Source organism: Lodderomyces elongisporus, chromosome 1 (assembly GCF_030384665.1).
Source record: "Lodderomyces elongisporus chromosome 1, complete sequence".
Lineage (NCBI taxonomy): Eukaryota > Fungi > Ascomycota > Pichiomycetes > Serinales > Debaryomycetaceae > Lodderomyces > Lodderomyces elongisporus.
Genome location: NC_083673.1, coordinates 1,920,726 through 1,944,510, shown reverse-complemented (window position 1 = coordinate 1,944,510; position 23,785 = coordinate 1,920,726). Strand labels below are relative to the sequence as shown.

Below are 23,785 nucleotides of genomic sequence, written 5' to 3'. Positions count from 1 at the left end.
AACTCATCATTTCAAATTTTTAACAATATCTTTTTTCACATTTCTTGTATTCTGTTTTTATTCTTAAAATACAAGATCCATATTAGCAATTAAAAAGCGTCTATCTATTTCTAACCGGTACTGTCTGCACCAAAACTACTACAATAAAATAATAACAATAATAATAATGATAAAAAAAAAAATTCACAACAATATGGTATTCAACTTTAATTACCAGTACCATTAATCATTTCAACTACTTCTTTAAATATCTTTTTTTAATTCATTAATCGTTTCCTTCGTCAACTCTGTTTCTTCTTTAAAGTTTTCCTTTTCTTGTTCGGTTCTAACACCTGATCTCGTTTTCTTTGCTAAGAACTCCTTGTACTTGGTTAAAGTGATGTGATTCTGCAAGTCCTTGTACTCGTTAACAAACTTGTATTGGGTTCTGTTGAACACATCCCAAAATGTAAAGAATGGCTGTGAAAAGTTGTTTTTTATACCCCAAATCTGATGGTGAATATCGTGATACACGGAGTTGTTTGGGAAGATAATTTGGAAAATGTCGTATGGCAATCTATATCCGCAATGATCATCCACAGTTTTCAAAGTAGCAAAGGTATACAACACAATCTGTTCTCGATGACTCAAACCAGCAACTATTGATGCGATTCCGCTGCCCAAGGTGTCCAACAAAAATCCTTCCAAAGGGTCATTATACAATGCTCCAAACGCAAAGGGAACATACAATCTGTGATGCCTCGAGTGGAATCTTCTGTAAAGTGTCTTGTTAACATGCATAAAGCGATGCAACCAATATTGCCAAGTATCAATCACCAAAAAGGCAACGCAGAGGCGCAAAAAGGACCACCCATACATGTACCCATAGTACAAGACCAGGTTGGGTACCCACGAAGGTAAATGGTTGTGCTTTAGCTGCCACATGGTGTATAGTTCAAATCCTGTCAACTGGGTAGCATCGAAATAAAATACAGTAAGCCCAACAACTGTTTGTATGACATGCTGGAGTATCACATCTCTTACAACCTCGTGCACTGTAACCTTGTTCCTCTTCAATTCTTCCTCACTGGGGTGGATTCTATATTTTTCTGCTAGTTCGTAAACATCAATAAAGTGAAAGAACGACGAGTATGTCCAGTATGCAACTATTGGTGCTATTAGTGCTAATACCCCATCAGGCAAACCTGGGATAATATCTGGTTTTCTAGTGATGTTAAGTTTCAATGGGTAATAGGTTGGATGCGATAGTATAGATGAAACATCCTGAAACGACGATGAAGTATTCATTGCTGATTAGTTCACTTGGTATAAGCAATAACGATGCTAATTATTAATGGCAATTGTGAATAAAGATGGTAAAGGAAAGGAGCCTACCGAAATTTGTTGTTTAGATGGGTAGTGAAAAAGGCGAGGTAGTGATGAAAAAGCAAGAGACAAAAAACCCAAAGAAAATAAAAAAAAAAATAATATGAGCGAATCAATGATAGATTGACAGTATACTATTCACTGTTGCTGTTGTTGTTGCTGTTGCGATAGTTGTTGAAGTTCGTGTTATAGGAAATGTGGTGTTTTTTTTTGGAGCAAATGTCTATGATTTTATGTATCGTATAGCCTGCGGATGGCGGTTGTAGCATCAGGTCACTTTAAATAGGGAATGTGATTAATGTTTTTTTTTTCTTTTTTATTTTTTTTATTTGTTTTTGAATTTCTTTTTTTTGTCCTTTCTTTCCTCTACCTCGTCTTGGGGGAAAGGAAGACGCCAAATGATTTCAGAAACAAAAGCAATAAAACACGCAATCGGATTAGAAAATATTATGGAAACTCAGAAAGTTGTGGACCGAGGCGGGTAAAAGTGAGAGAAAGATACAGGCAAAAAAAGGTTGGAATAAGAGGAATAGGAACAACCACTAAACTCTACAGTCCCACATCTTACTCTTTCTTCTTTACAAAAAAGACAAAGACAAAGACAAGGAATAAGACAAACAGAAAAAAAGGAGGGTATAGTAATCATTAACCAAACACTGGCTGGATGAAACTGAACTTTTGCTGCTCACGCTCTCTGCATGTATTTGACATTTGCGCGTCGGATTTCTAAGATTCTCTCCTCTCCTATATTTTATTTTTTTATTTTTTTATTTTTTTTTTATTTTGCTTTGGTAGCTTAAAGCCGCTTTATCTTATATCCTACAATCTTTGCAAGATTACGATTACCATCAACTAGCTAGTAGTATACATCACCTTTTTGTTTCTTTCAGTATAGTTTTCTATTTTAATTTTTTTGGTCATCAAACATAATCCATAAACATATTTTATTTTTTCTTTAATCTATATGCATCGTATCCAGCCAATCTCTAATTAAATGATTTTCCCCTCTTGCTCACCAAAGACCACATGATTACTAGTGTCATATCTAAAAGCATCCAAGAAATCACTCAGCTGACTACCATGTCGCGCAGTTCCACTAATACTACTATTAATACTACCACTGGCACCACCACTACCACTGGCACCACCACTACCACTGGCACCAGCACCAGAACCACCACTGGTACCAGCACCACCAAGTCGACTGAGATTATTCCGATAGCCTGTGTTTATTCCCTGACTTAGGAGATGATCAAATCCAGGTGACACCGTGGGGACAAAGAACTGTTGGAAATTAAGAATCTCTTCAAGGGCTTTATTATCCATGCCCCAACTGATCATTTCATGATTAAAAGTCTCTCCCGCAGGTGTCATTGGAACAGCACTATCTTTAAAGTTTCCTGCATCTGCATCTGCATCTGCACCACTACCACCATCGCCACTGCCACCTAAATTATAACCACCAACAGTATAACCCTGTTCAGATGTGCATTCGTCCAAAGAATTCAATGCATTTATCATATTCTTTAAATTTCTAGCCCATCGTTTGCACGTGACATTGAAATACGAGTAGTTGAAAAGAATATTGTATGCATCTATCAATGCATCCTGTAATACGCCCATATAATGAGCATCGGGCTTCAAGGACAGTTTCTGCTCAAGCAACGTAAACCCCAAAATTATCGAGGCAAAAAAACACGATGACTGTATAGTAAATACTTCTTTTCTATGCGGATTGTGAGTAGCAAAAAATTTCAACAATTTAATCACCAAAAAACTTGCCTTGATACACGCTTTACAAAAATTCATCAAGCTTTGCTCGTCTTTAACTTGTTGTTTAGTTTCAGGCTTGAGTTTTCGCGTAACGACATAAACCAAAAATGGCCGCGTTAATGCCATTATTCCATAAAGTTGCCCAATGTGCACAAACACATACAAATAATTGTTGGGATCGGTTCCTGACTCCATTTGGCTCTCCAAAGCGGCGCTTAGTTGAAGTTCCTTTGGTAGTCTCACAGACCATTTCTTTAATTCCAACGCTAAAGCGTGTGCACGCTTGATATTGATCAATCCATCTCTAAAGATGTTCTCCACAATTCTCACATTGATCATAGCACTATCAGAAGTTGCCTTTTGTGCAATGATTCTAATCTTCTCGACCTCATCCAAATGAGCATCTTCAATTGTAAAGTTGTAGTCATCGTAGTCATAGTCGTTGATCATTAACGGACGGCCCAAGTTTACACTACTGACGCAATCACAAACATAAAGACTTCTCCAGAGCCTTCTTCTGTGATTCCGAATCTCAGCATCGGCAATACTCTCATTGATGCATCGTCTATGCAAGCCTAAAGCCTGTGCAACCCTAATAGCAGTGCCTAATTGGATCCACGCGTTTGATCGATTGCAACAAGATTGGAAATAGAAATATTGCAAAAGATTAATTTCACAAATCCATAATCTTCCATCAAAAATATTGCTTCTGAATAGGGCCTCTGCCAGATTGAAAAAAATATCCAGGTCAGGCAAATTTAGGCTTATATGCGGCGAACATTGTGAAAATAGTCTTCCAAGTGCAAATACCATATACAAAAGGCACATCTTTTTCGTGCTTGCATTTATGGGGTCAGCATAAATGCGTTCGAAAACATGCTTATTAAAGTACTTCATATTGATCACATAAAACGCATCATTGATATTTGTTTTGAACAAGTCAATCAAGATAAACGCATCGGTCTTTTTGGGAAGTTGCACAGGTGTTGGAGGGTATCTATAATCCACACTCTCATCACTAATGAAGCCTTGATCAGGGTCATCTGTGAACATACTTGAACCTGCAACGTCCCGAAACAATGCTCTGCATTCACTGAGCAACGATAATGCACTACTTTCACCAAAAAATCTCAAATTTCCTGTCTTGGTGGTCAAGATCCGTGTATGCCGTCCATTTTGGTTTGATAGACCTTCCTTTGATTCCGAGTTTTTGGACTCGTTGCTTTCACCACCACTACTACCACCACTACTATTACTACTGCCTCTGCCTCTGCCGCCGCTGTTGTTGTTATTGTTGTCCATAGTATTATTGTCATTATTATCCTCATCCTTATTATTGTCATTATCAGCACCAGAGACTTTATTAGAATCTCTACTAGAACTTAAACTAACATCGTTATCATTGGTCAATGCAGCTTGCAAGTTTTCACATATAATGCTGAGTGACAATGATGGCAGCCCAGGCGTCCGCGCATTTTTTGACGGGGGCGGAAGTGTATGAGGTGATACTCCCTGATGCAGCGATTCTGCTGTCGAGACCAGTATCAGCATCTCCATCAGCAGAGCTCGTGGATGAGGTTGAGGTTGGGGTACCAATGGTACTGGCTGGTGAAGTCCTGGAGATGTTGAAAGCGAGGAAGAATTTGGTAAAGATTCCCGTCGATTTGGTGGATATTGATGATGCTGATGATGCTGTTCGTGGTACTGGTGCTGTTGGTGTTGTTGATGTTGTTGATGTTGTTGATGTTGTTGCAGTTGCTCAGCACCACCAGCTTTTTCTCCATGACTTATAGAATTTTCCCTTAAAGCTCCACTTCCTTCTTCACTTTGACTTCTTCGTAAATTCTCTAGATACACTTTTGATTTTAGCGATCTTCCATCAACATTTGAGTACTTGCATATCAACTCTTTGGTTTGGCAATAAGCACACGGAGATAAACCATTACACTGATTGAAGTTAGTAAACTGTAATTTGTTTAAAAGTAAACAGACAAACGCTGTTCTCTATCCTCTGTTTTCGAAAGAGGTTTGCTAGTTTGTGTTTGTTTGTTTGTTTGTTTCTTTCTTTCCCTCTTTCTTTTTCTTTAGTTTTCTTCTTATTTATATATAAAAAAAAATTCAACAAAAAAAAGCAAAACACACCTTCATTTTACGACGCTTGCATACATCACAAGCTTTTGAAACTTTCTTTCGCTCGGGCACTGGTAGTGTTCGTGGTCTTCCCTTTGGCCTCTTACTTTTTTCAACCATGTTTTCAGATGCTTAAAAAGATACTTGTTTGTAGTGAATACTTTTACTCGTTTGAGATCTCAAGGACGTGATGGACATATAAAAAGAAAAAAGGGTTTGTTGATTAGTTGACTAAGAGGGAAAAAAAACATTTTGGATTTGACGCCTAGTGGTTTAGATGCTTGGATGTTTAAAAGATTTAAAGGTTAAAATATTTATACGTTATGTTTTTATTTTATATTATAAAGCGAGATTTATCTGAGTGGGGTCGAGGTTTCCGCGTGGAGGAGGGGGAGGAGAGGAGAAGAGAGGGAGAAGCGGAGATGCCAAGGTTTACTTGTGACTCGCGTAAATATTTAGCCGGAAAAGACAGTTTATAAATGTCTAAAGATTTGGAAAAGCGATAAAAAGTCCAATAGTATGACGAAGAAAAAGATGAGAAGATGAAATTAAGAGGGAAAAGAGAAGTAGTATAGAGAACCTAATTTTACTTAGAATAATCTAAATGGTCACGTGCAGCTTAAGCAAAGAGTTCCCTACATGCTTTTGAAATAGTTTTACTTATTTCGTTTGATGAATAGTCGATTGTAACCCACACCGTGGCTATTTATGACCTCGAGATCCTATAAAAGAGTCCATACCCAGCATAAATGAAAGTCGAGGCAACAAGTTGCATGTCATTCGAGTCTCCTTCAAGCTTTAGATAGGCCAAAGACCTGCATCATTTTTACCTATGCTCCATCTGGTTCCTCCAACTATAATCATCCCCTTCGCCAACAACACTACATCTCTCTACAACGATCAGAAATTTGCTTAGATGACGAGTGTATTCTTACCGTGTTTTGTTTAGTTCCTTCATTCATTTGTTTCACCTGTTGAGGTCTGGTCACCTTTCATATATAGTTAGACTTCTTAAGACCAACCTATACCCTACTTGTTATTTTTACAGACTTCATTACAATCAACGTCTACTATACAACATAAACTTTATAAACTTGTAAACAGTTGCAGTTTATATGTGTATGCTTCCTATCAACTTAAGTCTGTGGGGACTTATTTTTTCACATCATACTAAGAGTGACCAGGATCACTATTTCACGTGATTTGATTACTTGTCATTAGATACTGTACTTCTCCGTCTATACATACAGAACAAGTCTAAACTTCACCAATGCCTTCGTTAAGATTCATCAAGAGATCAATTTATAAAGATACCACTACAGTCAGTGTAAAATGCTACAGCACCACTATCCAGCGCGATCCTTTATACACAAAAGTATATACCAAAAAATATCAAAAAAAAACCAAAAAAAAAAAAATTCCAAGAAAAACGAAGAAAAATTCAGGCACCAAGAAGACTACTTATTCTTATACCATCTTTATTAGTGCTCTGTTTGATTCTGGTGTCATGATATATCAACGGGCTATGTTTTGCTCAAAATTTTTTTCAGCATCATCATTTTGAGAGCTCAGGATTAGCAATAGCGTTAGCATTGGAAATGATATTAGAGGACGGAAGAGAATCATATATATGAATTGTAAATCGAATGTTGCAACTGCACGTGACATTGCGTTATCCCCCCAGTTTTGTGTATTAATGTGCCTAGGCATTTTCTTTTGAACCGAGCCACAAAAATGTAATTGCAAAAAATTACGAGACTTTGACAGATGAATAAAAGAAAGAAAAGACTCATGACTTTCGAGTACTGTCAGTTGTTGGTTGGGACGCGGAAAGTGGCAAGAATATTCACGTGTTTGAATATAAACTACTAGCTACATGGGGTCCGATGTCTTTGCTTCTATATATTCACTTATTCTTGAATTAAGATTCTTCTCGGAGTTTCCCATAGGTTGTACGGCTGATATACCAAAAAGTTGACACCATCCATGCTGCTAATATAAGACCAATAGTCCCTCTTCTTTGATCCGATCGGAATTACCTAATTAGATCAAACTAAACAAAAGTAAAGAAAAGAAAAGATGAAAAGATGAAAAGATGAATAAAATAAATGGAAAAGGAAAAGTGTGGTGTATTTGTCAGCGGGGCCATCTTGCTTCTAAATAGAGGCAACCGCCTTTCTCACTCGCGTGCTAGAACCAAAAAAAAGAAAAACGCCGTCTGTGGCGGTAGTGAGTGCTAACGGTATTAACAATACATTACATGAAATTGTGTTTCTTGTGCTATTTTGCCCATAGAGAGAGAGAGAGAGACACACACACACATACACACACAAAATAAAATAAAATAAAATAAAATATGAGACTATATTTGCCTTGCTTAGGTGCAAGTGCAACCATATAATTAGTAAGGGTTTTACACTGTGGTTCCAAATACTTTTGCGGCATTCTATTTCGTGAAGACTTTAATTCATGTTCGATTTGTAATCGAAATTGATGTTTGATAATTTTTTTTCCCTACAACCTTCTCTAGATTTATTTCTTTTTTGGCAATATAAAGAGTATAAAAGTATCTCATATACCTACTTTCTACTTTTGCTTTCAAATCGTTTTTACTGTTTCCCTCCCCCTTCCCATACCCCTCCTCCACACGAAAATTTAATCAAGCATCCAGTATTTAGAACCAAGCATCTAATATCTAGTGTTTAACTACCCTATTCAAATTAAAAGAAATGTCATATACGGGGTCAGACAAAGATCAAGAAGAGAAGGTCTTCGATGTCAAGGACTTGGAGCAATCAGTATACCATGATAGCTCATCACAAGACTATCATGGTCATACAGAGGACTTGAATCGAAGTTTGAGTCCTAGAGTTATCAATATGATCACAATTGCCGGAGTCATTGGAACCGGTCTTTATCTTGGTACAGGTAAAATGTTGGCCACAGGTGGGCCATTGAGTTTATTATTGAATTACATGATTATTGGAATAGTGGTCTTTTTCATGATGCTTTCGCTTGGAGAAATGTCCGCGCAGTTTCCAGTTAGTGGTAGTTTTACTACATATGCGAAACGGTTTGGGAGTGATTCCTTAGGTTTTGCCATGCTAATCAATTACTGGTTCAACGACTGTTGCAGTGTCGCTGCTGACTTGACAGCTTTGCAACTTGTAGTGCAATACTGGACCGACTTTCACTGGTATGTCATATCAATCATCTTTTGGGTGTTTTTACTTTTCTTGAATGTTATCCATGTTAGAGTTTACGCTGAGGCAGAGTACTGGCTTGCGCTTTTGAAAGTTGTTACCATTATTATATTTTTCATCATCAGTATCTGTGTTAATGCAGGAAAGAACCAACAACACGAATATATTGGATTCAAGTACTGGAGTTATGGAGATGCACCCTTTGTCAATGGGTTTAGAGGTTTCTGTTCCTTATTTGTTTCTGCTGCTTATGCATTTGGAGGATTGGAATCAGTCTCCATCACTGCGGGTGAAACGAAAAACCCCAACAAGACTATACCAAAAACAGTCAAAGCCACATTTATCAGAATCATCATTTTTTACGTGTTTACTGCATTTTTCATTGGTATGAATATTCCATACGATTACCCAAACTTGTCTACCAAAACAGTTGCCGTCTCACCATTCACACTCGTTTTCCAGCAAGTTGGTAGCAAAGCAGGTGGTTCTTACATGAATGTTGTTGTGCTATTATCTGTCATTTCTGCTGGTAACCATGCATTATTTGCCGGATCAAGGTTGGCATACAATTTGAGCACACAAGGTTACATCCCAAAGATCTTTTTACCATTGAACCGTTTTAGAGTTCCATACGTGGCTGTGATTGTTACTTGGTTTATTGGTGGATTGTGTTTTGCTTCTGCATTTGTTGGTACTGGTGAATTATGGAACTGGTTGCAATCAATCGTTGGTCTCTCCAACTTGATTTCGTGGTGGATTATCGGCGTTGTTTCACTTCGGTTTAGGAGAGGTTATGAAAAACAAGGTAGAACTCATGAACTCATATTCAAAAACTGGTCGTATCCCTTTGGTCCTTGGTTTGTCGTTATTGTTGGAGCATTCATCATTCTTGTTCAAGGCTGGTCAACATTCAGCCCTTTCTCTGTATCGGATTTTTTCCAATCATATTTAGAATTGGGAGTATTCCCGATATGTTTTATTTTTTGGTGGTTGGTGATAAGAAGGGGAAAGGACAAGTTTGTGCGCGCGGCTGATATGGACTTGGACACCGATAGGTACGTTGAAACTTCCGAGGAATTGGCTGAAGATCAGTATGCTGAGAATCTCAAGGGATTTGCTAAATTTAAACACTCCTTTGTAAATAATTTCCTTTAAAGACTCGAAATTGGAAATACCGTGTCGAATTTGGAAGCTGGAATCTGGAATTAAAAAAAGTAGGATGTAACAAAAGTGTTTTATAGACGTTTTCAATTCTTGTTTTATATATTTATAAAGATGGAAATTTACTTACTTTATTCTTTATTTTTTATTCAATATATTTATTATATTTATTATATTTGGTAATATCATTATAATTATTATTATTTCAACTTTCGTGTAATATATTTTGTTTGTATAATTATAATTTTCATGATTTCATGTAGCCTTTACTACTACTACTACTACTACTACTACTACAAACAATTTAGTATTTAATTATCACTACAGTATTTGAGTTTGGCCCTTTCAGATTTGCAACCAATTGGTTTCATTGTAGCAAGGGTTTGGTTTAGAATACAAACAACCAAATTGACCAAGTAGAGCTTTTAATCTTTTTTGTTTTTTTAAAAAAAAAGAAACAAAATGCTAGAGACCCCTCCCCCTTTTCTTTTTCAATAAACGCTTGTATACAGAGAGGTTGTTCAATAGTCCAAGTATATAAAGGTATCAACTTCTCAATATGCGCTACTGTTCTAAAATTGTTGTGTCTTTTTGCAGTTGGCTAAGCAATCATGTATTCCTTTCTTTCCCTTACATGCTTCTTACATCTTACCTTGACATTTTGTTCAACATCAGCAATGGTTCTTCATGAATGGGTATTACATATCCCTCAAACATCACGGCATTACTACACATTTGAAATAGACTTGTATGACGGACCTTACTACATGAATGAAACTTTTTCCAAATTGATGCTCGAAGAACACAATAAGCTTCGCGAGATACACGGGGCACAAAAGTTACGCTGGTCAACCGATATGTTTGAATTTGCCTCGCAGTACGCGTTAAAATATAACTGCTCGGGTATCTTGGAACATTCTGGTGCGAGAGTGGGAGAGAACTTGGCATATGGCTACTCGCCGCAAGAGGCGATACAAGCTTGGTACGAGGAAGGGGAAACTTATCCATATGGAACAGAGGAAGTTTACAATCATTTCACTGCTATAGTATGGAACAATACTGAGAGCATGGGATGTGCATATAAACAGTGTGCTAATGCTGGGTTGTACATCACTTGCAACTATGATCCACCAGGAAATGTAATTAACCATTCTTCTAGGAATGTTTTCCCACCACTCATATAATATATTCAGCGTTGATCGAAGACGAGTTGAAGTAATCAGGTTTCGTCGAGCAGGAAGCGGAAAGACACGGACAAGAGCAAACGAACGAGCAGTTGAAATGAAATAGAATTTAAAAAGCATTGCTTTTATTTCTTTCTTTCTTTCTTTCTTTCTTTCTTTAACCAAAAAGAAGAAGAATGAAGAATGAAGAATGAAAAAAAATATAGACTTAAACCAAAATTTTGTTGTCGATATCAACATAGTTTTCGAAAAATGACTTGAACAAGTCCATCAATCTAATGATGTCGTAGGTACCTCCCGTTTCTCTTATCGAATGCATTGACAATTGAGGATTACCCAAGTCCAATGTCCTCAACCCAAGTTTAGAACTCAACAATGGTCCAATAGTAGATCCGCAAGGAGAATCATTTCTTACAACAAACAATTGAAGTGGGACTCTAGCCTTATCGGCAACTTTTTTGATTAATACAACCCCAGGCGAATTGGTTGCATATCTTTGATTGGCATTGATCTTGATCACAGGGCCCAAATTGACTTGAGGACGATTTTTTGCCTCGTAGTTCTCAGCATAATTTGGATGAACACCGTGAGCTTGGTCTGAAGATAAAAGAAACGATTTGGAAACGATTTCATGGAAAAGATCGATAGACCTTGGACTCTTTGTATCTTCAAAATCTACTTTAGCAACACGCTGAATTATATCTGGAAGGAAGGATGAATCGGCTCCATGCAGACTCCTGCTTCCAATCTCTTCGTGATCAAATAAACTAATCATCTGGATACCTTTTTCATTTGGCAATTGATCTATAGATTCAATTAAACCTTGCGTAGCAGCAAAACAAGATGTTAAATTATCCAATCTCGCGGAAAATATAAACTCATCATTCAACCCACCAATAATAGACTTTTGATGGTCAAATAACACAAGCTCAAAGTCCTCAATCTGCTGAGGCTCAATTTCAAGCTCCTTAGCAATTAATTGGATAAGCGACTTGTTGTGCCTTGAAATGACATTTTGAACAGACTCAAATTCTTCTAAAGTCAATTGCAAGTTTGGGTCGTCCGCACAGCTATGTTTTTTTTCGCAATTGCTATCGCCAGATCTCTTGCTATCTTCTTGTTCGTTCTTATCCAAAGCTATTTGTCCCGCAATCGGAACTAATTTGGTCTCTTTGTTGAACTCAAATTTGGTGTTTGCTTCCCTATTCAAATGTATTGCCAATGTTGGAATTCTCAACAATGGCTTGTCAATTTTCAACAACTTGGGCACATATTGACCGTCCTTATCCTTAACGTAAACTCTACCAGCAATAGACAAATCACGGTCAAACCATGTATGCGCAATCAACCCACCATATTGCTCGACCCCAATGGTAATGAAACCTTCCGAAGTACGATTCGAAATGGGTTTGATTCTCAAACATGGACTATCGGTATGAGCTCCAACAATAGCAATTCCATTACCATTTTCGTACTTGCCCCCAACAGTGAATGCAATTATGGAAGAACCATTTCTAGTAACAAAGTACTTACCATTTTTTTCAATTGTGTGTGATTTTGACCAATTGTTTCTCTCAATAAGCTCCTCAAAACCTTCGTTAAGAAGCATCTTCTTAACAGAATCAACAGCATGGTACGGAGTTGGAGACTCATTCACGAAATCAACAAAGTCCTGGGCATACTTGAGAGCAACTGTTTGGTCTGTTGTAACTGCCATAATGAAAGATGTAAGTGCGTTAACAAAAGAAAAGGAAAAAAAGACAAGGAAAAGTAAAAAAAAAAAACAGTGTATGGACTGAATAGTATATGAGTTTATAGGTGGTTAAACAAGTAAACTTGTGGTTTGGTAATTGAAATGCTTTATACAGTAAAGAAATGAAAGACAATAAAATTTAAGGTCAGAATTTGGAATGCTCTCTGCTGACGTATGTTTTTGGGTAGGCGGTGCCGTATTAATGCGGGGCCAAAAAATTGTTTGAGCCAAGTTGAGCGTGTTTTGGGATGATTCTTAGTTAGTGGCGCAGGACTTTTGAATGACGTATAATACGTTACCTTGTCAAACAAGCTTACATACAAAGAATCAGTCAAACAAACAAACAAACAAACAAACAAGAATATATTAAAAAGTTTAACAACGATTTTGCAAATCCATTTAAATCAGGAGAATGTTATGGAAAACATTTCTGTTACAGCTTCCATCGTCACCACTACTATCACTTCTACTATTATCATTCTTCACTTTCCAATTAGTGTCATGCGGATTAGCTCCTGTGCTAATTGCTTCCCATAGGCTTGTGCCTGATCTAACCCTGGAGTTGCAACATTCGAACATCAAGCCACATGATGCCAACTCCGTCACCAATTTGATCAAGAAGCTTGTTACGCAATGCTCCTCAAATGCGTACCTCATAGTCGACATACCTGGCATTACTTACAAGGATCTTAACGTTGCAAGAAACGAGTACTGGCCATACCTTCGAAACTACTTGTACATGTCATCAACAATGGTTGGGCTCCCGAAAGTTGAAAACGACGGGCTCGATCTAAATTATTTGGAGGAATACATTATCAAGACATGCGAAGCAGAAACAATTGTTGCTCCCAATGGTGAAGTGGCCGATTACTATGATGTTAGAAAACGGGTAATCAGGGTGAACTTCAATGCCATTGAGAGCGAAAGTCAAAGTCGAGGTTCGTGGCTTCAAGATTGTGATCAAAAGTTGAGAAAGATCTTGAGAATGTTGCCTTCGCCACACTATACTGTTATCTTGACCAGTTCGACTCCCGGTATTGTACATCCAGTGCCAGAGAATATTATAAAAAATCAACCCGAGAAGCACGAAATCTTCCATGATATTATAAACAATCCAAAGCATAATGGAGGAGTGGAGAAAAACGATAGATTCCACAAAGCTGAACCCAACTGGAACCCTATACGTGATTCTAATACGCGATACTTGGAGAAGAAGAAAAAAGACGAGATTCATCTATTTGATTATGACTTGTGGGTAAAGAATGAAAAATTAATAACTACAGTGTTTGTCATGATTTTGAGTTTATTCATGTTAAAAACACTTTCCTTTATGAATTATATCAAAAGCAAATTTAGAGGCAAGGTTAAAAGAAAACAAATCTAATGTGTATGTATTTAATTAAAATTTTCCTCCTCGGTATAGCTTCCATCTGTTCCATTCTCCTCTTCCTCCTCCTCCTCTTCATCATCATCATCATCATCTTTTTCTTCTACCTCCCCCTCCTCATCTCCATCTTCTAATATAACGCTAGCGTCGAAGTAGAAGGAAGGGTCTAGACTGCTGATGTCGGCAGATTTGACGGACCCATCAAGAAGAAGCTCGCTCATGATTTTACCAGTTCCTGGTGCATTATTGATACCCCAGCAAGAATGGCCCGATGCAAGGTACAAGTTGGTCACATTGGTTTCCCCGATGAGAGGACCACTTGAAGATGGTACGTCTAGCACCGGTAAGTAGCATGCTTGGCGTCGTAATATATGACCTTTCTTCAAGTTGGGCGATATCTTGCTCACCTGTTTGTACAATTCGTCACATTTTGACCTCACAACTTCCACATCATCAGTCGTTTCCGGAACATCAACTGCACTGTCACCCTCTCCACATACATATACTTCATCTTGTCGAGCATATATTTCGGGAGAAATGTATGATGTTGGCCCTACTTTGAACTCGGTGAATATGGCATAAGGGCTCACTGGTTGATCTTTAAAAGGCGCCACGGTGATCGAATGTGCACGGAGTCCAGAGATTGGACAATCAGGAAGAATCCTGGATGTCCAGGGTCCCACTGTTAGCACAACTTGGTCTGCTTGTAACTCTATTAAATCGTTATATTTCCCACCTTCTTTAACCGATGTTGGCTGATATCTTACACCCGTTGCAGAACCTGATTCCTCTGAATAAGTCACATTCTCTACTTTTCCCAAAATCAATTCAATTGAGCCTTGTGAGAACTCCACAGCTTTTTTCAATATATAATTGGTAAACTTGTATGGATGCACTTGTGCTGTAGTATCTGTGCCACCAAGGGTTGTACAATTTTCAATCAACGCGGAGTTTATCCAGTTCAAACTCGATGGGAGTTGGTTCTTTTTAAAGTCGAGCTGAAGAATCGATGACGAGCGCGTTTGCCTCTTTGGTGGATCCAAAGTTTTCTTGTTCTCATCTTCGACTTCATCAGAAATGTGTGAGATGTCACCCTCTAACGACACCGTCGTCAATCGCCTATAACCCCATTCCTCTGCACCATTGAACTCATTAGCTAGTTCCTGATGTAAATTGAACGATAAAGGTACAATCTGTTCTGGAAACGCCCAAAGTGCAAATAGCCCTCCAGCTTTACCACTAGCACCTCCAGCAACACGTTTGCTCTCGATTATGGTAATATGGTATTTGTCAGGGTTAAATTTGGGGTGCTTGACAATGAAGTACGCTGTACACACACCAATGATCCCTGCACCAGCAATTATAATATGATGTTTTCCTTCATGCCTTCCTGAAGGCTCTGATTGAAATTGTAGATAATCCTGGGTCATCCTTGGTTAATTTCGTTGGCGTTGAAGAAGGGATAGACGGGTAGAGAATGAGAATGAGAATGAGAATAAGAATAAGAAAAAGTATGTCTTGCGTGGGGCACAAGGTTTTAATCTCCACGCAAAAAAGGGAAAAAAAAATAATAATAACGATAATAATGAGAATGTATATAAATATATATGTATATATATATATATGAAATATTTATATATAAAAAAATAAGGTGATCTGATTTTGTATGTATTGTGCATAGACAGAAAATTATTACTAATTTGTTTGTAGAAATATACAGTATTTATGATTCATATACACAACATTTTGATGAAGGGAAGGCAATGAGATGCAGCAAGATTAGATACAGAGGAACTGCAAGCTCAAACATAAAGACTTAAGAACGTTAGAATGTAAAGATAAACCAATACTGTGATCAGCTTCTGCCTAATACTAGGAAAACCAAGAGATGTGAAATTGAGATCTCTTGTATTACAAATGTAGGACTATATGTAACAAATGATCTTTTTTGTATCTTCGGAGAAATCTAAAATATCAGGCGCAAACGGGGAAAAAAAAAAGCCTAGCTCACTTGAATCGGAAAAGAATAAATGAAAAGAGATCTATAAGTGTATATGTGCTTATATGTAGAATATGTCAGGAACCTTGGTTGGGATCCCAAATCATCTCTATAATAAACTCACAATTTACTCTTCATCGTTTTTCAAAAAAACTGCGATCAATTGCATCATATCTATAAAATGAAAAAAAAAAAATTATGAAAAATATGAAAAAGAACAGAAGGAATTAATAGTACAGTATTGTTGATTTTGCTCAAAACTTGGATAGAATGTCTATTGTATGTCTCAAGCCATTATTGACTAATAACACCGACATGTAATAGATGTAGAAGATGGAGTAAAGGAAGAGAATTTGAAATTTCCGAGCGACTACATCGATATGCAAACCAATCGTAAGCTGCAAGTTAATTGCTTATTTTCAAACAAGTTTGACTTTTTTTTTAAAAAAAAAAAAAGAAGATGTCTAAGCTGTAAAAGTGATGGATGCATTATTCCTTTTTGTTTCCAAAATAAAAATGTAGAGGAAATTCAAAATGATGAAAATAGTTACTGCACAGGAAGGAATAAATGGTGCAAAAAAACAATAAAATAATACCATTTAAACAAATCGGTGTGAAGAATTGAATTTTTTTTATCTATGTAAAAATAAAAGTGAGTTGCTAGACCAGCTAAAATGTTACAACGTCATGAATTAGTGGTGAAGTTCAAAACATTATTCATGGAAATCCTAGGGACGAATACATGTTAACACAATCAGATGATTGAATAAACCATTTGGTGAAAAATATGACGTAATCAAGAAAAAGAAAATGCGAAGCAGATCAACAGACCTTGCAAAAGTTAAAGGCAAAAATTGAAAAATCGCAAAGGTTCAACTATTGAAACCAATTTAACCCTGCGATATCCATCCCATTTGAACGAAAAACTCGTATATTTTGGAGGCTTTATTCACATCGATTTTCAATGATTGTCGTGCATCCTTCTTTTTTAATACTCCATTATTCTTTACTGCTTCTTTCATAAGCTGGTTCTTGATTGCAAGGTACGGTTTAGGAAAGATCCTCAACGTTGAGCAAAGTTGCTTTTCCTCTGCTGAAAGAAGATCATAATCCGCTGAATTTGTAATGTCCAAAGGTGTTTTATTGACAGGTGTTTTAGGCTTGAATTCAGGCTGCGGAGATACCCCATATGGAGTGGCGGAGTGCCTTCCAACACCATTACCCATTCTCGTATAATGCGCACTTCTAATGATCTTGTCCTTTTCAAATTTCGCGCCATCTTCCAAAGTCTTAATTCCGTTCTTCCGCCATGACTGAAGTTGCTGGATCTTAAGTCTGCATCGAAGCTCGTGTAATATATCACGAGTAAAGGAGTCAAAATCATCAGGCTGGAGTATTCTAATAAAAGCATTTATTCTTTTCAAAAGATCTTTTTCCTCTTTCGACTTTTTCTTGTCATTAGCAATATTCTTCCTGTACTCTAGCAAGTTGTTTAATATCATTACACGTTTCCGTTCAGCCCTCGTTGTTAACCTGGAATTATAAATATCCAAAATGGTCAACTTTAACTCGATATCATTGATCAGATCGTCGGGATCAAAAATCATATCCTTAATCGGTACTTCCGCCTCATTTTCAGCTTCATGGTCAAACTCCAACCTACCTGGCATGTACCCTTGTATTTCATGACACAAAGGCACGGAAGCAACGGGTTTTCCTTTAGGTGGCGGCAACGGCATATTACGTCTCTTTTCTATTCTACGTTTCCTTTCACTTAATAATTGTGTTGGCGACACATTTGTGAAATCCTTGTTCATCTCTGGAAGTGGGTAATCTTTGCTTTCTAAGTAGATCTTAAAGTAATGCTGGGCCACTTCTTCTTTGGATCGATTGCCAATATGGTCGGCAATATCAGCCCAATTGCCTAAGCCAAAAGTCTCGCATCCTTGGATCAATAATAGTTCTTCGTCTGCACCCCAATCTCGATCAAATATTGGGTATGTGTTTTGTTCAATAATCTGATAGTCATGCCATGGTTTGTGATCGCCAGTTGTGGCTCCACTGGCAAAACAAGGTACACACAAGTCATAGTCGGTACATATAGCGCATTGGACTCTTATTCTATTGGTACAGTCTGTGCTGCAAACATCGCAGTGGTATAGTTTATTGCGTGAATCCATCTATTACCAGATTTCATAAATACACTCATATAGATATACTGGTATATCTACTTGTACATGTATACATTTATGTGCACAGATGAGCAAACAGACAAGCAAACATATAAACACAAGCAAGCAAGCAAGTAAGTAAGTAAGTAAGTAAGTAAGTAAGTAAGTAAACAAACAAACAAACAAACAAACAAACGAACGACGGAACGAACAAACAAACGACAACAAAACGCGCACATGCCACCGACTTTCCTGATCTTTTGCGGCGCTCACTCTACTCTCGTCCATCGTTCCGCTCGCACTCCTCTATAGCCTTCTCTCCCCCCCCCCCCCCCCCCCCCAGCACCTCGCACTTCGCACCTCGCACTTCAATTCCCATAACTAGGTAGTTAAATGTCGAATGTTATGCGCTACCACTTGGTAGTTTAGCAGCATTACAATTTTGAAATTTCTTTTTGAGTAATTTTTTTTTCTATACAATCATTATTGATGTCACCAAAGTCATGTGACCTTTTTGAAAATTAGGGCTTTTCAAATTCCAACCCGCATGCGTAACCAGAAAAAAAATTCCAGCTATAATCATCATCAATCTTATAACCAACAACGACATTTAGTACATCACCACCAAGTTATAATCAGCAAATATGGTATGTACAATCAATACACATAGAGGTTCAATGAAATGAACAGTTACGATAGTGGGGAAAGCATGAGGAATACTAACAATATGGTATAGGGACGTGTTAGAACAAAGACTGTTAAGAGATCCTCCAAGGTGTTGATCGAAAGATTTTACCCAAAGTTGACTTTGGACTTTGAGACCAACAAGAGATTGACTTCAGAAATCGCTGTTATCCAATCCAAGAGATTGAGAAACAAGATTGCTGGTTACACCACACACTTGATGAAGAGAATTCAAAAGGGTCCAGTTAGAGGTATCTCATTCAAATTGCAAGAAGAAGAAAGAGAGAGAAAAGATCAATACGTTCCAGAAGTTTCTGCCTTGGACTTGTCACACACCAACGGTCAATTAGAAGTTGACGCTGAAACCGCTGACTTGGTCAAGACTTTGGGATTCAAGATTCCATTGCAAACCGTCAACATTTCATCACAAAGAGGACCAAGACGTTTCGCTAAGAGAAACTAAAGGGAGTGAAGTGAATTGGAGTACATATTATTAATAAACGATATAAAATTGTGAATGAAAACAAATGCATTTGTAATAACTTTGGAGAATGAGTCGATCTGATCCGATCCGATCCGATTTGAGGGAAGGTGAGGTGAGGTGAGATGAGACTCGACAAGACAAACCGTATTAAATACAGCAAGAGGTGGAGAGCCTTCCTTGTATTTTCAATATTTACTCTGTTCAGCTACTGCGAGGAGAAGGATAGATGGTTGTGTATTTTCTAACTTTAATCTCTACAGTTTTGGAAGTCGGTAAATTGGTATTACTAACTATTTTTATTAAACGGAAATTAAATTGAAAATAAAAAAGAAAAAGAAAGAAAGAAAAAGCTGAAGTTAGGGGCAATGAACTATTAAACTCTTAAGCCATCTTCTTCAAGCTCGACACTTTTTGACAATAGCATCAACCAACTGAGTTACCTTTTCCAGCTGGTTTTCAAATTTCTCTTCTATATAATTAGTGAACAATTTCGTCAAAACCGGATCATTGTGCTTTTGCTTGTAAGCCATAAATTTGTTTACTGATAACTGAAGATCTTGCGGATCGGTGGATGTTCTCATTGGTAAAGTTACATCAATGAACGCGGTTCTGGCATCGTTTGGAAACTTTTGCTGGATGTAATAAAGGATGTGCTGATACAAGTAATCCCTGTTCAAATCAAACTTGTCTACAATTTCCAACATTTTATCCACAACTTCAAATGATTCAAATCTGTCCATACACGAGTCAAAAATGGCCAACATGACGTCTCCCTTCAAAGCAGGATTGGTCTCTGGGTTTCCCAACATGTTCATGTCGGCTTCTGGCAAATTCTTTAATGTTTCGCCTTTCAACTCTATCATATCATCGCTCTCCTTATCTTTATTTTGTTTCTCCTCGTCTTCTTTCTGCTGTTGTTCCGTCATGAGACCCAAAAGCTTTCTCCTCGCCAACAATTTTGAGATGTATGTCAATTCAAATTGCGCATAGTTCAACCACAATACTAAGGACTCGGGGTTTAATCTCAATGCTTGTTGAAATAAAAGCCTTGTTCCTTTTGCATTTCCATTTGTTTCAAACTCATACTTGGCAGCTGATAACCAAGCCTCGATGTTACGTGGTTGAAGCTGCAACAACCTTGTATATATCTTATAGACTGCTTTAATAGCTCCATTCGTCTTGGCAAATTTCAAATATTGCCCCCAAAGGTCATCGTCTCCCGGGAATCTCTTTGTAGCTCTATCGTAAATGAACATTACACGGCGCACACCGGCCCAATCACTAATGCTGGGCTTCGTATCAACCAATCCAACTTTATTCAATCTGTTATATCTTTTCTTCCTCAATCTTTCGAGATTTTGCTCAAACTCGCTATATTTGATAAAGTCTCTGGGTCTGCTTCCACGTCCAGAAATCCGATGTTCGAAATCTGTTCTTCTTCTCATGATCATGGTGATCTCATTCTTGTCAAATAGACCCTTGACTTTTAAGTCTTCAAGTTCAGGAACTGACTGTTCCAAATAGTATCTAACTTTGTCTGCCATTGTTTAAAGGAAATATAAATAAGAAAATAGAGATGATGAATTATCCTGACGAATGGTGATTTGAGCTCGTTGGATATTGAAAGCTTGTGAGATGCGATATTTCGAGATGCGTTTTCTGCACGCTAAAGATTTTTCTGCAAGAAAATAAAGGGGACAAAAAACAAATCAGAGCATCTCCAAAGATTTTATAATTACATTTTCAGCTATGCAATTAAAGATGATAACAAAAAGAAAACAAAAAAAAGCAAAAAGATAACAAGAAGAAAACAAAAAAAGAGGGGGGGGAATGTTACCAATGACAAAGTGACAATTTTCGTATTATAATTTTAAGAGTGATGTCTGTTTTGGCTCTTTTTGTTATATGTTTTGTCTTTTTTTCTTTCTTTTATCCTGAAGCACCATTTAGAAGCCAATAGCTTTTAAAGAACATATAAATAAACCAAGTGTATAGTTCATGTAATCCACGGTTGCAAAATTGAGTTAGTCCGATATAGCCAAGTTTTCATATTTGATACTAAGTAAATCAAAAAAGGATAAAGAAGAAGACGAAAGGGTTAAAAAAATATATAAACAAAAACAGAATCTCTATCTGGTATCTATTTTTGTTATTTAACTTTACATGAACTTTAATCATTTCCATCCCAAATTTGAATATTACAAAAACCAAGGACACCACTTTTAAAGCATTGAAAAGTAGATGGTTCGAATTTGTTGAAAACGAGGAAGACTATATATTAGGACCTTTGCAAATCCGTTTAAGTCAAACCAATAATCTGTCTACAAAACTAACAATAGGAATTGAAAAAAATGACATAATTCAGGTTTTTGGATAGATTCTTATGTTGCTTGCGCTACAATTTACACGACTTCAAGCAATTTGGCACACTTGTTTTAGTGGTAGCGCTTTTAGTCTTAAGCTTCCATAGCATAGTTTGGTTAATGCCTCGTGCTTATAGATGTGTTCGACCCTTTGGGTTAAATTAGCTACGCGAAGATCGTGAGTTCGATCCTCACTGGAAGCACATTTTTTTGCACCTATCTAAGACAAAAAATTTTTTTGCATTCATCTTTCATTTCGTTTCTTTGTTTATTTGTTGTTTTTTTTTTGATCTAAAGTTTGATTTTTTCTACCCTCAACTGGTGTGTTGATGAAAGACACAAGACTATCTTACTTTTACTAAAGGTCAAAATTTGTATAGGTTGATGGTTTTAATTTCTTTATTGCTAGACATTAGACTGGACATGCAGTATCGACACGATAATCTAAATTATTTATTAAACCATAAACTAGCTTTGTAAATCTGTTAAAATCTGTTAAAATCTGTTAAAATCTGTTAAATCTTTATCAATCAAAAACTACCTCACCAACTCTTTCCATAAATACGGCGTAAAGATTACTACTGCAGTAAACAACACGTCGAATGCTTCGTAAATTGCAATGGGAAAACCAGCAAAACCCCTCGCAATAAAATTGACATATATCGAATAGAATGCAACGCTAAAGAAATGATTGAACAATAGCATTGGAAATGGTAACATTCCACTAAGTAGCCCAATAGGTCCATTGACACATTCGCCGCCACGTTCAAAATATTTAAAACATCCTTTTTGCAAAATCTCGAGCGAATTTTTGTCGGCGGCAAAAAGAGAGTATAATGCAATCGATAATGTGTTAATAACTGCATCCAAATTTTTTCTTTTTCGATGGAAAATAGCAAGCTTTTCACTTATGAGATCATGATTGGCAAAATCGTCGACATTATGTGGATTGAGTAACTTAGCCAACAAAACAGCGTCATTCAACCCCACAGTCATTCCACCACCCGTGAGCGGGTGCCTCATATTGAGCGAGTCACCTAAAAGGATAAAGCCGCGTTGTTTACCTTGTTTCATGGCATAAAGATATTGATTTGGCATGATTCTAAATTGTTTAGCTTCTAGTGCCTCTGCAAACGCTGGAAGAGTTTCCTTTGGTATATTCGGAAGCACAGAATCCTTCAAGTACTTGTAAACTTCGTTATTTGCCGCAGAAGGGGGTTTCGTTGATCTATAAGCACAAAGAACACGGGTTTCTGTAGGAGAAACTTGATAAATGAGAACAGGTGCATGCTCGCCCAAGAGAACGTGCCCTTTGCCCTTTGCTGGAAGATTGGCATTTTTCAAATAAAGTCCAATAAAATAGGAGCCTATAGTCGGTACATTATCGGGACTCAACTCTTTTCTAAATTTGGAGTAAATTCCATCGCAACTAATGATCAATTTACCATGGTATTCAACAATTTCATCATTCTCTCTTTGCTTTGCTTTCACTCCAATTGCAGTGTCATTTTCGTCTCGAAGAATTTTTGTTACGGTTGCTTCAACAGCTGTGACATTTGGTTCGTTTTTGCAAATGGCTCGAAGATTTTGCAAAAAATCACCGTGATGGAACGCAACTCCTCTTACTTTTTCATCTTCATCCCATTCTTTCATATTTAATGTCAAGTCCAGGCCTATTTTCTCATTTTCAGGAGTTGTAATCTCGTTTATTGGTTTCATTGGGTTTGTCACTTGAGCTACTTCCTTGGTGGGGTAGTCAATGGTCACATGGTGATCAAAGTATTTCACATAGTAACCAGTACAGGGCACTGCATTTATATGGTTGACAGCCTTTGCCATTCCTAGTTCACGTAAGGCTTTAACTCCAGCTGGTTGCATAAGCTCGCCCACAATCCTATCTGGTTTAGACCAATCTCTTTCCAAGATTAATACTTTTCTGCCTTGTCTTGCAAATGCTGTTGCTATGCAAGGGCCCACAACCCCTGCACCTATAATAATAGCATCATAATCTTGGGTCATTGACTTCTTTAACGAGTAAGAGAGTCAGTTGAAAATGGCGTGTGGTTGATCTGTGTGTGCTGGGTTTGAGGAGAGGGGGAAGAAGAGGACGGGATTTTACAGAGTTTAA

At 37.3% G+C, this 23,785-nt stretch overlaps 11 protein-coding genes and 1 non-coding gene across 12 annotated transcripts; 5 read left to right on the top strand and 7 right to left on the bottom strand. All coding sequences in view use genetic code 12, as the record gives it.

The window, feature by feature from the left end:
- Window positions 1-243: 243 nt before the first annotated feature.
- On the bottom strand, window positions 244-1,287 carry SUR2 (Sphingolipid C4-hydroxylase sur2; the record flags this gene model as incomplete). Its single annotated transcript, XM_001528150.2, has 1 exon — window positions 244-1,287. One exon carries the CDS (start codon window positions 1,285-1,287, stop codon window positions 244-246), a length of 1,044 nt encoding a protein of 347 aa, XP_001528200.2.
- Window positions 1,288-2,355: 1,068 nt separating this feature from the next.
- On the bottom strand, window positions 2,356-5,286 carry PVL30_000693 (uncharacterized protein; the record flags this gene model as incomplete). The annotated part of the gene is made up of 2 exons (XM_001528149.2): window positions 2,356-5,085; window positions 5,281-5,286. The coding sequence occupies 2 exons, from the start codon at window positions 5,284-5,286 to the stop codon at window positions 2,356-2,358; spliced, it is 2,736 nt and encodes a 911-aa protein (XP_001528199.2).
- A 2,711-nt stretch (window positions 5,287-7,997) lies between these two features.
- Window positions 7,998-10,024, top strand: ALP1 (Basic amino-acid permease; the record flags this gene model as incomplete). Its single annotated transcript, XM_001528148.2, has 2 exons — window positions 7,998-9,608; window positions 9,941-10,024. 2 exons carry the CDS (start codon window positions 7,998-8,000, stop codon window positions 10,022-10,024), a joined length of 1,695 nt encoding a protein of 564 aa, XP_001528198.2.
- A 285-nt stretch (window positions 10,025-10,309) lies between these two features.
- PVL30_000691 (uncharacterized protein) lies at window positions 10,310-10,816 on the top strand (the record flags this gene model as incomplete). The annotated part of the gene is made up of 1 exon (XM_001528147.2): window positions 10,310-10,816. The coding sequence occupies one exon, from the start codon at window positions 10,310-10,312 to the stop codon at window positions 10,814-10,816; it is 507 nt and encodes a 168-aa protein (XP_001528197.2).
- Window positions 10,817-11,024: 208 nt separating this feature from the next.
- PVL30_000690 (uncharacterized protein) lies at window positions 11,025-12,533 on the bottom strand (the record flags this gene model as incomplete). The annotated part of the gene is made up of 1 exon (XM_001528146.1): window positions 11,025-12,533. The coding sequence occupies one exon, from the start codon at window positions 12,531-12,533 to the stop codon at window positions 11,025-11,027; it is 1,509 nt and encodes a 502-aa protein (XP_001528196.2).
- A 448-nt stretch (window positions 12,534-12,981) lies between these two features.
- Window positions 12,982-13,953, top strand: BIG1 (the record flags this gene model as incomplete). The annotated part of the gene is made up of 1 exon (XM_001528145.2): window positions 12,982-13,953. One exon carries the CDS (start codon window positions 12,982-12,984, stop codon window positions 13,951-13,953), a length of 972 nt encoding a protein of 323 aa, XP_001528195.2.
- Window positions 13,954-13,964: 11 nt separating this feature from the next.
- PVL30_000688 (uncharacterized protein) lies at window positions 13,965-15,386 on the bottom strand (the record flags this gene model as incomplete). Its single annotated transcript, XM_001528144.2, has 1 exon — window positions 13,965-15,386. The coding sequence occupies one exon, from the start codon at window positions 15,384-15,386 to the stop codon at window positions 13,965-13,967; it is 1,422 nt and encodes a 473-aa protein (XP_001528194.2).
- Window positions 15,387-16,845: 1,459 nt separating this feature from the next.
- Window positions 16,846-18,135, bottom strand: ADA2 (Transcriptional adapter ada2; the record flags this gene model as incomplete). The annotated part of the gene is made up of 1 exon (XM_001528143.2): window positions 16,846-18,135. One exon carries the CDS (start codon window positions 18,133-18,135, stop codon window positions 16,846-16,848), a length of 1,290 nt encoding a protein of 429 aa, XP_001528193.2.
- A 635-nt stretch (window positions 18,136-18,770) lies between these two features.
- RPS17B (40S ribosomal protein S17.e.B) lies at window positions 18,771-19,273 on the top strand (the record flags this gene model as incomplete). The annotated part of the gene is made up of 2 exons (XM_001528142.2): window positions 18,771-18,773; window positions 18,863-19,273. 2 exons carry the CDS (start codon window positions 18,771-18,773, stop codon window positions 19,271-19,273), a joined length of 414 nt encoding a protein of 137 aa, XP_001528192.2.
- A 416-nt stretch (window positions 19,274-19,689) lies between these two features.
- UTP6 (U3 snoRNP protein) lies at window positions 19,690-20,838 on the bottom strand (the record flags this gene model as incomplete). Its single annotated transcript, XM_001528141.2, has 1 exon — window positions 19,690-20,838. The coding sequence occupies one exon, from the start codon at window positions 20,836-20,838 to the stop codon at window positions 19,690-19,692; it is 1,149 nt and encodes a 382-aa protein (XP_001528191.2).
- A 916-nt stretch (window positions 20,839-21,754) lies between these two features.
- PVL30_000684 lies at window positions 21,755-21,860 on the top strand. Its single transcript has one exon. It is a non-coding gene; the product is annotated as a tRNA-Ile (tRNA).
- Window positions 21,861-22,194: 334 nt separating this feature from the next.
- Window positions 22,195-23,676, bottom strand: ERG1 (Squalene epoxidase; the record flags this gene model as incomplete). Its single annotated transcript, XM_001528140.2, has 1 exon — window positions 22,195-23,676. The coding sequence occupies one exon, from the start codon at window positions 23,674-23,676 to the stop codon at window positions 22,195-22,197; it is 1,482 nt and encodes a 493-aa protein (XP_001528190.2).
- Window positions 23,677-23,785: the final 109 nt, after the last annotated feature.